The sequence below is a fragment of the Onychomys torridus genome, chromosome 1 (assembly GCF_903995425.1).
Source record: "Onychomys torridus chromosome 1, mOncTor1.1, whole genome shotgun sequence".
NCBI classification, from domain to species: Eukaryota; Metazoa; Chordata; class Mammalia; order Rodentia; family Cricetidae; genus Onychomys; species Onychomys torridus.
In genome coordinates, this window is record NC_050443.1 from 110838172 (window position 1) to 110851699 (window position 13528).

The window sequence follows — 13528 nt, forward strand, 5'->3', positions numbered from 1 at the left end:
CGTACACCCTGCTTCCCATTACAGCACTGTCCATTCTCTGTGCACACTCTGACCACGATGCTATCTACTGGGACAGAAGCTGGCAATGTACTCTGGAAGTTCTGACACCTTATACTGGCCACGCTGGGATCAGGAGACAGAGACCAGGAGCTCAGGGGTGGCACCCAGACAGAGCCTCTTGTATGCTGAGGTTGGTTTGCTGGAACTCTCAAGATGGTTTTCCATCAGCTGTCCTGACTTTGAGTTACATCATACTGCCACCTGCAGGCCACTGATTTTAAATTAACCTGCTGCGCTGCAAAACCTAAGGAATGGTTCCTGCAAAACCCAGCAATGGCAAGGTCAAGGTGGTCAAACAGCCCCTATAAAGATTCCAAGATAAAAGCGTGTAATCCATGACTGCTGTGTGCCTAGCAAGAAGCCAAGTCTGGAAATGATTCATTACTAGCTCTGAGACCCATGAGATAAGGGGGAAGCCACTGAGTCTATGGGCAGCTGTCCCAGCCTTACTCACAGGAACACGAAACCTAGAAGATGGAACCAGTCATGCAGACCTAGGAGCTGCTACCACCTGCAAGGTAAACCTTTCATGGGGCGCAACAGAGTTTCCCCAGTGTTGTAAGACAAGCCTCCCCTTCGGTATGGACGTCTGCCTATTATATGGCCATTTTTCAGGAGGACCTTACCCTCCTGGCTGGACACAATTTCTAGAAAGTCAGGTGGAAAACCAGGACTGAGATGTGATGTGTGTGTGTGTGTGTGTGTGGGTGTGCGCGCGCGCGCGCGCACGCATTTACCAGTGACTTGGGCTTCATAATGCAAACCCAAAATCGAGGCTCAGCCTTAAGGCACCCCAGCATGTGACTAAGAGGAGTCGAAGAGCTGTGTCTCTTGTTCTGCCAATACACGGCTTCCGACCTGCCAGTGTAGGGATACACACACCAGCAGCTCCGGCGGTTAAGGGAGCAGCCAACAGCACTCCGCTCCCTGCTGGGAAGCCTGGGAGAAACTCAGAGGCAGCCTTTCAGATGGGGCGTCTTGCTAAGAGTCACCACTTTACGCCCCACCATTGCAAAGGTCAGAAAACACCACTTTGACCAGAACCCTCAGCTTCTGTTGGCACAACTCTGAGCTCACGGGCCTTGTGGATTCAATGTCTCTCAGCACCAGGGCACACCACACCAGGGCCTGCTGAAATCTCCCCGCCTGGCACTGATGACCTTGACCTATTCTTGTCATGAGGAAAGGAGCCTGAAGGTCATTTACCCTCGACATAAACTAGATGAGCCTGGAATGAAGCAGGGCTGTGTGGGGCCACCACCACTAGCAAGGGCCACCACCACAACAGCTGCACAGAGGAACAGTGGCTTGTTTAGAAGACCTCATAATCCTTCAAACCTGAGCGCTAAGCTGTGCCAGATCCTGAGAAGCGTGTACCATAAACCGCCTAGAATGAAGAACCACTGGCTGGAAGGTTACCAGTACTTTTAGAATGATCTCCTAGGGAGCAAAAACTAACAGATGCCCCCCGGAAGGGCAAGGGCCCATGGTAGGCCTCATGAACAGGCAAAGATGGTTGAGAAAGGGCTGGCCCACTGCTCCTGCATACGCCTCAAGGAGCTGGTTTGTCACCAGGCCCCTCTGAACTCAGGAGCTAGGTGAGACTCGGGGAGGGCCACGAGATGCTGAGTAGGTTGGTTTGTTGAATACACCTTATGTTTTAGTGGGTTACAGCTCAAGTGAGAATCGTCTCGGTCCCCATGATCACCCAACAGGTGCACACAGATTGCTGCTCCAAATGCCTAGGCCATGGCCGTGGGCCCTGCAGGCTTCCTGTGTGACTGCTGCTAACCTAGACGTGTGTGTGTGTGTGTGTGTGTGTGTGTGTGTGTGTGTGTGTGTGTGTGTGTATGCACCTGTATATTTGGGTGTGGTGCCATCCAGAGTGAAACTAGAGTCCTATGCTACGTGGAAACATCGTGTTTCCCGTTCAGCACAGCAAACCTGGACGACCCTGCCACCTCAAAGACCAGCATCTACCATTACTCCAACTGGCTCCACCCAGAACCCTGAGACAGCTTGTCCAGAGTGCTCAAACAAGGGATGTGACAGAGACTTTCTCTTTCCACGACAGCCTCGCTTGCGTGACTTGGGGACTGGGCTTCTTCTGTCACCTGCCAGTCTCCAGCAGCTCTTGGTGTTCCAAAATGAAATGTCTCCTAACCCATTCCTTATCTTGAGAATCCAGCCAGTACATAGCACATCTCTGCCGACCACAGACTTGAAGTGGGTCCCTGAAGAACATTACCAGAAGCTGACCAGGAATGACGTGTCCTAATGCACAGTCAAGGGCACAGCCTCCACTGCTGTTTTGCTAAAGATGGGTTGCATGTCCTATTTAGCACCAAGGACAGAAGATAGGCTGGAAGGGTGAAGTCCTGGGCTTGTGGGTACGGTTATCTCTTAAGTGTGGGGTTGTATTAGTTTCTCAAGTGATGGACTTTTCCGCTCCCAGTGTGGCACACAGGTCCCTGGAGACCCCTCTTCTGGAAGGAACATTTATCTATAAGCCTACTTCAATCAGTTGGCTTCTCTGGCAGGGGTGTGTGGGGAGGAGGAGCAACCTTGTTCTGAGAGCCCGTCTCTGTCCCTCATATCTGAACCTGTGCTGCCTCGGTCTCTTGTGCACGTGGCCATGACACCCGAGCTCAGCTGCAGAATAAAATCTAAGGACTTGGCCAGAGAAGAATCTTAAACGGATAAACCTCAAGTTAGGAGGTGCTTCCCGGTAACTAGCTACCAGAACTCGGTGAACTTCCTGTTCAAGGCTTGGGATTCTGCAGCCTCACTGGGCACTAAGTCAACCCTGGTCCTGCTGACTGACTCACTTTGCCTTCTTGGTGGCTGTGACTCCTGTGAGGTCTAGCTATGAATATCTAGGCTGTATTTCTCCAGGGGTTGTGGCTACCCATAGCCTTTAAATCAAGGCCTGACTGTCAGGGTCATGGGTTGGGTGAGTGCAACATGCTGGAAAGACCATGGAGAGTGACTCCCTCCACTGCGCAGCCATGGTGGAGAGGAAAAGGCAGCTATATGCAGCTCTAGGGTCCCCCGGGATAGGTCTCTCTCCTGAGGCACGGCTCTCACCCCCATGTGAAGTACAGTCAATGCTGTAGGCATTAGGCCACTTACAGAGTATACTTTCCAGATCTGGGGACTGGCTTAAATGCAGAATAGTAAGCCCCGTCTCTTACCACTTTCCCATTACTGGCTTTCAATATACATTAAACAACAACAATAACAATAACAACAACAAATCCCTTTTGATTTTTGAGACAGGGTCTCACTCTGCAACCCAGGCTAGACTAAAACTTGCTGTGTAGCTCAAGTTGACTTCAAACTTGCGATTCCAGAGTGCTATGATTACAGACATGCGCATCCACCCCCAGCTCTTCAATATTTTAGTGAAGTAATGAAATCACACAGCCACATGAAACAGTGGCCCCACACTGTCTACACGGTCACAACTGAAATCAAGGCAGCCTTACGAGTCCCTGTTGATGCATATGTAGGTTACAGGAGCCACCTCCGCACCACCCTTTCTTCAACCCTGCGTCACTGATGCCTAAGGCAGATTCTGATTTTCCAACACAGAAAGTGAGGCCAAGGGGCATGCTGATTCTCAGGGTCATGGAGAAGGACTTGACTCAGTGCTACCTGACAACTCTAGAGTTTGAAGGAGAAGCTGGGGCTCACCGTGGTGTAAAGGGGACTGGCTGGCCCACAGCCACCATTCATAGGCACTGTAACAGTGACCTAAACCTCAGGCCAGGCCAGGGATTCATCCAACACATCAAGCCTTCTAGAAAGAAGGCCAAAAGCTCCTCCTCTATTGCTACCTTAGTGGGAAGGTTGGTCTTCAGAGTCTGCTGCCCTCACTGAACAGACCCACCCATCAATCAAAGACATAAGCTGCAGACACCTAAGTCAAGAACTGCACAGGGTCAAGGATCTCACCAGGCAGGGTTGGTTCCTCCCTCCACCGGGGTCGTAGGCTTTAAGACCTAAGGGGGGGGGGGGCGGGGAACTACTGTGATAGTGACTGTCACCCAATGTAACACCAAGGAAGAGAAAAACTCCAAAGTCCCTTTGATTTTTACAAGGCCTCTGAGACCCATGCCTGAGGTTTGGTGGCTAGTCACCAGAGACCTCAGAACCATAGTCTGGGGAGATACCAGATCACTCTTCACAGTGGCCTGCAACTCAACATGTACTGATAGACATGCCAGATAAGACATACCCTGGCTCGGATGTAAAAACAGAATTCCACAAATCTGTGTGTGACTTTCTCTGTAGGAACAGCCTTGAGGTGACCTGCGGCTGGTGTCTCAGATGCCCTCAGCTTTGCATGCACGACTAGCCCACAGGCCAGACAAGGTGTGATGAAACCTTGAGACAGCAAGGGACTCTTGGGCGTCTGCCAAGCTCTGACTCAGAAGGAACATCCTCCCACAAAGCCTCAGGCAGAGAGAGAACTCAGGGGCCACACTTCAGCCATAATGGGCAAGGTCAGGAGGGCCAGGGAGCAGACAGTCCCACTCTGGGGCTCCCATAGCCACACACCAGCAGCCTAGGTAGGGTGCCCTCCCATTCAGTAACTGGTAAGAGAAGACAATGAAGAAGGGTTCCAAAGGACAGGAATACCTGTCAATCAAAGTTCCCTGTGTATTTCTGTTAGTAGTTCCCTGTGGCCCCAGAGGTGTTTAATGCACATCTGTTTCTTCTACTTTCAATCAGGCCAGGGAAGAAAGATCTTTTCCACCTGCCTCCGACACACTAGCTGAGTTTTCCAGAGAAAGAGCAACCTAGAACATGTCTCCAAAGACACCTCTCTCTCCTTTCCTGTCACGAGACTCACTGACCAGATTCTGATGAATGTGAACTGTGCATAGGCCAGCAAAGTAGGAAACCACTCTTGCAAGCTAGTGACCCACTGATGGAGACAACCACACACCTCTGCAGAGGCCAGGGCAGAGCGACACAGGAGGACAAACAGCATTGCTGAGAACTGCAGGCAGGAACCACAGATACCTTCCCCTGAGGATGGCCTATGTCCTGTGTGGCCCCTGAGCGAGGCCTGGCTGGTTCAGAGGCACATACAGCCTTCCTGGCCTTAAAAGAAATGTAAGGCCACAAAATTCCAACCTCCCACGTCTCCCATGCTAGAACCTGGTGGCTTTGCTCTGGTCTCCAGCTATTGCCTTTGCAGACCTGGATGCTTAGAAGGTGGTGCATCCTGACAGGGTGTGAGTAGTTCTTTTTTCTTTTTTTGATTTTTTTCGAGACAGGGTTTCTCTGTGTAGCTTTGCGCCTTTCCTGGATCTCGCTCTGTAGACAGGGCTGGCCTTGAACTCACAAAGAACTGCCTGCCTCTGCCTCCCGAGTGTTGGGATTACAGGTGTGTGCCACCACAGCCCGGCGTGAGTAGTTCTTAAATGCTAACTAAAACTGTGCCCATGGCAACAGAGAATGAATGCCGGAGATAAACACACTGGAAGACTAGAACAGGAAAGAAACCTGCCTGAGGAATGTGGACAGGAGCTGCAGGAATCTGCAGGGCCCACGTGTGGTCCCTGGACATCAGAGGCCCATCTCACCCTGAGGTCAAGATCATTTGACACAGATCACAGACCATGCAGTCCTAATTGGTCTGGAACTATGTAGCCCATGCTAGACCAGAACTGGTGGCGATACTTCTGCCTCCCAAGTGAAGGGCTACAGAGGCCTGAGCCTTCATCATGCTCAGACTCTCCTTCTGAAGGCTGAGAGCACCTACTGTGTTCAAGTACCCGGGGTCCCCCCGCCCACCCAGCACAGGGGCTTCAATACAAGTTAGGGGACAGAGGAGGGAGGATGTACCAGTTTCTCCTGGCACTTGCAGTGTCTTTTGTGCATGAACCAGGAGGCAGCAGCAATTGGGATGGCACGGGCCTGGGTGCTCACATCACAAAGGCACAGTGAGAGGCACAGCCAACCCATGCCCGAGGACTAGGGTTGTCCGTGGGCACTCTGTGTCCACTGAGATCAAGCAGCTCATCCCTGGGAATGGAACACACGTTACCCTGCCCCTCCAAAGGGGGCTGGGGCCTGGCAGACCTTACTCAGTCCTCTCTCCACACCACCAAGGCCAAAGGCCCTGAAGCACAGATGTTACCGCCATTTTGAAGCTGAGGCAACCCCCGGGGTCAGCAGAAGAGGTAAGAGGCCCCATCTGCTCAACTTTCTTCATTCTGCGTGAGTGTTTCTGGCTCACAAAGAAGGTGACTCTTGAGGACCCTCCTGTAGGCTCACCATCTGTGAGGCCAGCAGGCTGACTCTCCCAAGTGTGGCAGCTGGTCAGGGTGCCTCCCCACACCCTCCTTTCCAAAGTCACTTTTTCTATGTATTCTAGGTTCAAATCCCCACATAGAGGGAAACACCAGAATGCACCAAGTAACATTTCTCTCTCTCTATGGTATCTGACAGGAAAAGTTCTCAGGCAGGGAGGCCAGCTTTGAACAGGACAGATATAGGAAAATGGCCCGCAGAACTCGGTACTCTGTTCTCCTACTGTCCATTCCGGCATGGACATGGGGAACTAAAGAGGGGGCAGCCACTCTCCAGGGCCCAAAACTACATGGAAGAGTCGAGCTACTTCATTTGGAATAAGTATTGATGAGCTTGAATGAAAATGATAAAGACAGTACAATGTAGGCAGCTGCTGGACACAAGAAAGGCCAAAGACGCAACGGCACCCGGGAGGTGACAAGAAAGTAAACCCAACCCTAGAGACGGTAATTCGTTAGCTAGGCGGTCAAGAGGACACAACAGGGCCATTCAGAAAAAGCTCCCTAGCAATAAAAGCTCTCCAGTACTCAGTGCAACGAGTCTTTTAAGTGTTCCCTCATTAAATGCTACGAAGCTCCTAGAAGAACCTTCTACTCCTCCTTGTGTTCAAGCTCACCAGGAGAGGTCTCGTGTTCTAGCCTGGTTCCCCAGCTTCCTATCCACCCCCGACTTTGTCCACTTAATCTTGTCCTGTCATAGCTGCTGACAGCTTGGCCCTGGTCCTCTAGGGACCAAAGAACAGCTTGCATTCCGTTTAATCAAAGGAGAATGCTCTTCACTGTGAGGATGAAATTCCCCAACTCATACAGAGGGAAGAGTTTGGTCATGTGGTCACAGCAGCTCACGGCCAAGTGTAGCCCTAACTCCGACAGGAACAGGCCAAGCACTCAGGAGAGGTCTACAGAATCACACATAGGTCCTCCTTGGGCTTGTTCTATTAGAGTAGTGAAGGGGACTTTGGAACTTCAAGGAGGTCATTTTCAGCATCCTTACAAACCAAAGAACCCATCCTCAGAGCATGCAGAAAGCACTTCAAAGAAAGACATCTGAGGGAATCACTGGGGCCCTGTGGGAGTGATCCCCATCCTGAGTCTGATTTCTAATCAGATCATGTGTTCACATGGCATCAGAATCAGCGCAATGGCATACCACACCACTGGATAAATAGCCATAGATTTTTCCAACTGACCTTAAGAGTCCTTAATAATAGCCTTGGCAACAAGATAACTAGAATGGAGCCTTCAGGTGCTTCATCAGTACAGCTACATTAAGAAAAAAATAGCTGGGAATATGGGAGATGGGTGTGGGTGTGGGGAGACTGTTTCTCACCCATCAAAGACACTGAACCCTGCGCCTAGCCCTTGGCTGAGCGCTGGCAAGCTGTGCTTTTCTGTGCTTTGCTGGTTTGGGGGAAGACAGGATGGAAAATGGTCGCCACCATACTGGTGTTTGCTTGAAGCCCCTTGGCATCTGGTACAGAGTGGCTCAGACTCTTGGCCACAGATGACAACATGTGACAGCCACGTGTCAGCGTGGGCTGGAGAGCTGACCCACCAGGTGCTATCACTCACGAAGCTCTGCCCAGAAACCCATTAATCCTGAGCATCTGCCTGCCTTGCCTTGCTGTTCTGAACTGCTTGGTTGATGGGCTGGGGCAAGGCCTGCAAATAGAAGCCTATTGTTATTGTGCACACACACCAAAAAAAAAAAAAAAAAAAAAAAAAAAAAAAAAAAGCAAACATTAGTATCCACACTGTGTCTGAAGAGCCAAAGGAGATTCTTAAAAAATTCCTCAAACAATTCTGCAGCTAACATTTGACATCAGCTCACCATAAGGGAACGTGTGTGTGTGTGTGTGTGTGTGTGTGTGTGTGTGTGTGTGTGTGTGTGTACACTTCCCAGGCACTCCAGGACCCTCCACACTGGGCAGAAACCAACAGAGTTTGGCGAAATCAAAATGAGGAATCTGTCAGGCTGACCCTGCCACTAATGAGTAACATAATACAACTCCATTTCAAGACCGGAGGTCGCCATCTCTGGGCCCAGAGGCACGGCAGGCTACCCAGCAATGTGCCTCAGGTCTCTGGTGCCTTTCCCTTGGTCTGACACCGGTCCCTCTGGGACTCAGCACCTCTCTGCCTGAAGAGTGCCTATAGACACTCCATGAAGTCCCTGACTGCCTTCGGCATACCCCGATCTGGCTGTACACTCCATGAAACAAACCTGTCACCCAAATGCCATTTGCACAGCCAAGAAGCGGCCAGGAAGCCGAGGCCCTGCCCCCAGCCCCGACAGGGTAGAGTCATAATGTCACACGGAATGTACGATAAGAAGCGGGGATGACAACTGGCGCTCTGGGATAGATCCTTTGACAGAGAAATTTATTTGCTGGCAGACTTCCGACTGCAGGCTCGCTCGGCGATGGCTCGCTGCCATGCAAATGAAATAAAAATCAATATCCTCGGGTCTGTAAAGCAGTGTGTCAACAATCACACTCCAAACAACTTCTATAACATCCCTCACCCCGTACCCAAATAGCACCGAGTGTTTTTGTTCGAATGCGGCAACACAGTAAACAGACAGGGGGAGACGGCAATTTTGCAGGACCTCCTCCTTCAGCAAAACCTTTCCAGGACTTCAGTGAGGAGATAATCTTTCTGTGATTATGACCAAACCCTTCCGTTGCTTAGCAACACATAATTAAGGAATATGTTTTCAGATCCGCTTTGCAAGCCCAGCCATTATCAGATGAAATTACTGGAGCAACAAATGTCACCGCCATGCAAATGAGTTGGTTGCAAAGAAAGAATGTTGGACAGAGAGAAAGCAGGCACACGGGCCCTCAAAACTTACCGACCCCCTTCCTGGCCCCCATGGATTTCAAAGTATATAATCAGACTTAAAAAAAAAAAATAGTGGGGGTGGAGAGCACAACGCCAGACTCACTAGCAAGAGAAAAACAAGAAAAAACAACAAATTGGAGGAGCGGGAGGGGAGACAACCCACCCTCAAGCAGTTAGCCAGTCCCTTTAGAAAGACAGAAAGCCTGGAGGGCTGAATCTTAAGTCCCGACAGTCACTCTATGCCATCCTCAGAGAAAAACCTATCTCAAGGCTCCTAAGACCAGGCTTATCCAAGGCCTGTAGAGGACACTGTAGAAAATGTACATTTCCCACTCCACTACCGCTGTCCAATATGCTAGATATTTTTAAAAGTGTATTTTAAGATCTTTTGAGGGCTCAGCAGTTAAGAGCACTTGCTCTTCCTGCAGAGGATCTGGGTTCAACTTCGAGCACCTGGATCGGGCAGCTAACATCCACCTGGAATGCTAATCCCAGGGCATTATATGCCCTCTTCTGGTTTCTGGGAACCCTGGCACACACATACAGGCAGGCACAAAGGCATACATATAAAACAAAACAAAAATTAGTATAAAAATGATGTCATTTTCTAAATTATGTACGTTGGAAGGCAAAGGCAAAGAAGAAAACGGATTGGCAAAGAAGAAAACTGATTGACCTTTTCAGTCCGGATTCTAGAACACCCACCAAGAAGTTTAACCAGTGTCCAGTGAAAAGCACACAGTGAGTCAATCACTCTGGGCTTCTGCTTTGAAGAAAACCACCTAGCACCCCCCCCTTCAACGTGGAAATAGTATCTTCCCCACGAACAAGTAGAATTCCCAACCATGTTTTCTAAAATGAGAGGCTTAATCTGTTTTTTTTTTCTTCTTTCAAACAGTTCTAAGAGATTTCAACATGTTGCTTTGTTTAGCCCACAACTATGGAAACAGACGTGTTCTTATCGGCAGAGGAGAATCTCTGCCTTTGATACTGTGTGCTGGTTGTGTGGGGGGGGGCGCGGGGGGGGCGGGGGTGCTGCCCACACTGCCAGGCACTTTTACCAGCAAATTATCCATGCACAATTTATAGGAGACATTCCATCAGATACTCTTGGCTTTTCCAAAGCTACCCAATGGAATTAGAGAACCACCCGTCTCATGCATAAAAATGGGACAGTCTCTCAGAAGGGCTTCTGATCCTCTCTGGAAAGCAGGTAAGTTTCAAAACCAGAAGAGGAAGTCTGCAAACTGGGGCTTAACCTGCTACATAAATCTGCAGAACTCAAGCATAGCCCATGGGAGGAGGGGACTGACCTCAGCATTCACCCTAGTACTCTGGTAGGGTTAGAGGGCCGGGCACAGACAAGACACACATCTGCTCTTTAAGACCGGTAGGAACAAATTATTTTCTTCTCAAATCTCTGTACTCTCCCTGACCCCTTGAACTCCCAGCCAGGAAGGGTAAGTTACTTGGTTCTGGAGTGAGCATGGTTGACACGATGATGGGGGCCCCCGTCCGACGGGCCACCTTCTGGTACGGAGAGTGAGGTGTGTGGAGGCTTTGGCTGACTGGCGGCAGGGCAGCCGGCTCCATGGGGGCGGCTCCAGGTTTCCGCAGGAGCTGGGGGCTGCCATGGGGGCTGGGCAGTGGAGAGGTGGTCATGCTGCGCTCCCTCTTCAGCAGCTCCATGGGCACTGTGTACGAGGTGGAGTAAGCTGTTCTGGGACTTGAGTGAAGGGGGACAGAAGGCCCTGGGTTAGTCAAGGCTACCCCAGCTTGTGAAGGATATGAGGGAGCCAGACGTGCTGTTAGGGCACAAGGGGTAGGAGAGCTATACCCAGAGTTGGAGGGCAAGTGGGGGGGTTGGGCCCCCACCACTGGGGCAGAGTAAGCAGCAGCTGTCTCCAGCAGGTGCTGGGAAGGCGCGCTGGAGGGGCGGCGAGCTAGCTCTCCAGTTCGGGGAGATGGTGTCTGCAAAGGCCCAGCAGGGTGAAACTGCAAAGCTGTGGTGCCCAGCGAGGCCAAGTCATTGGGCAGTTCACTTCGGTGGCTAAAGCTACTGGACCGAGTGCGGGGTGGAGGGCCTGTCCGGTCCTGTCTCCGAAACTGCATCTCTGTCCTGCAGCTGCTGGCTAGGCGGCTCAGGACACGGGCCTGGCCCAGGTTGGGTGCGACAGACTTGATGTCAGCATCCTCCAGGGTGGCCAGGACGGCTGGGGAGTCAAAGCCTTGCTGTAACAGGGCTGCCAGGGTGGCCTCTGCCACACCTTCTGCCCGCAGCAGGGCCAGAAACTCGGGGTACACGGTCCTCTTGCCCCCAGGGCCCTGGAACGTAGACAAGTCAGCTTCATAATTCTCATACGTCAGCTTCGAGTGGATGTTTTCCCGGGTAGGGCCATAGCCTCTATTCAGGGGACCTGGAGCCAATCCTGTGCTGTTCTCGGTAGGAGCAGCTGAGCTGGGGTCCACAACCAGGCATGTTGGGGCCACCTGTCTGGCAGGGGCAGAATCAACAGGTCTTTCACAGATATCACTGTAGACTTGACTGGGGGTGGGGGAGTACGTGGGTACTTCTATCCCTAACCTTGTATCAGGCTGTTCCCTTCCATACCTCCCAGGAGATGGAGTTCTGCCATGTGTCCTCTGCCCATGTGGGAGGGTTTTAGCCCCAGGTTCCCGGTACAGGTGGCCAGTATCCTGCAGAGCAGGTAACTGGCCTTGTACCTGCTCCCATGGCACTCTGCTGCCAAGCACTCCGTAGCTGGGCACCGGCCGGCTGGCTCCTGGGTCACGATAGAAGGGAGGCTCCTTGGGTACCCTGGTGCCCCTGGATGGGTCGCCATAGTAGTCTTGTGGCAGCATGGAGCCACGGCCAGACATCACTGCCTGTCTGCTGTCGTAGAAGGCGAAGTTAGGCACCGACCCTTTTCTTGATGGCAGTGAGTTATAAAAAGCTTCCCGGGATAGGTAAGGCTCAGTGTCCTGTGCGCAGTGGTTTAGCAGCTCACACCACGTCCCTTCTCCGGGGCCATACGTCAGAGAACTTCTCCTCCCGGGAGGCCCAGCATTCTCCCAAGGGACCTCATACCAGCCAGCGGCATCCCAGCTCTGAGAACGGCCAATATTGATGTGCCTGCTGGGAACCGGCATTGGCAGAGCAAATGACTCCAGCAGAGACAGGGAGGAAGCCTTTCTTTATAAATCTTCAATTACATACATCAAAACCAGACCTGGCCGCACGCGAGCCCTTCCGAGACGGCAGGAACAACCAACCGGGGGTTTCTGTTTCAAGGCACGACCTAAATTATTAATCCTCTGAAACCTTAGCAGGCAAAAAGCAGACTCACGGGAACTTTGCCTCATTCCCCAATGGTAGCCCGCAAGGTCTGTCCTGTGCGGCTGTAGCCCAGGCAGGAGGCTGTACTCCAGCCTGCTGGGCCCCCTTTTCCGGTGGCTGTGCTCACATGGCCCTCAGCTTTTGCAGCGTGAGGATTAGGAGCTAAATAAAACCCCTAAAGCTTTTTGTTCCATGTGACAACTCAGACTGATGAAGCCGGCTGCCTGCCTTAGCCAAGACTAACATGGCTCCCCCTACCCCCAATCTGATCCCTTCCCATCCCTTGCCCAGTCATTCTGTCCCTCTTTGGAGAGCCCCCTGACAAGCCAGCCCCTCTCCACTGATGACAAGAGAAGCAAACTAGGACTGCTTAGCTGTCTGTCCAGTTCTAATCCCACGGCAGACCGCTAGAACAGATCAAATGGAGTACAGGAGAGCCTTCGTGAGAAGCAAGCCTGTAGTCCCTAGCAGGTCACCCTGCGCAAATCCAAATAGACTCCTCACCCTAAGATCGAAAGACAGATTTTTTTCATACCACCAGGGAAAAAGACAAAGTGTGGGTTAAGACCGGAATTAATCAGTGCAAGACAACAAACGCCAGGCTGAGCCGAGGATTGGCCACCAAGGAAGAAAAACCAGGGACTCCTGTGCTTCCCATCTCACCCTGTGGGCCATGTGCAGAGCCCCATTCTTCCTTGCTCCCCCCTCCCTGCGACCCCGCGGCCCCCTGCCAAACCGATATGTCACAGATTTCACAAAATAAACCAAGATGGTGATTAAGAAGTACATTTTTTGTTTGTTTGTTTTTGTTTTTGTTTTTTCTTTTTGAGACAGGGTTTCTCTCTGTAGCTTTGGAGCCTGTCCTGGACTAGCTCTGTAGACCAGGCTGGCCTCGAACTCACAGAGATTCACTTATCTCTGCCTCCCAAGTGCTGGGATTACGGGCATGCGCCACCACTGC

General features: G+C 51.5%; 1 protein-coding gene across 8 annotated transcripts in view; it reads right to left on the minus strand.

Annotated features, from left to right (window-relative positions):
* The window catches only part of Ctbp2 (C-terminal binding protein 2), a 140455-nt gene that overhangs the window by 20777 nt on the left and 106150 nt on the right, over positions 1–13528 (minus strand). The window contains exon 1 of one of the 8 annotated variants that reach the window (XM_036196293.1): positions 10700–12608. The exons of the other annotated variants lie outside the window; for them this stretch is intronic. Coding sequence (XP_036052186.1) covers positions 10700–12380 — 1681 coding nt within the window. The 5' untranslated portion in view covers positions 12381–12608. Of the gene's footprint in view, positions 1–10699; positions 12609–13528 lie in introns of those variants that run through there. 8 annotated transcript variants of the gene reach the window in all.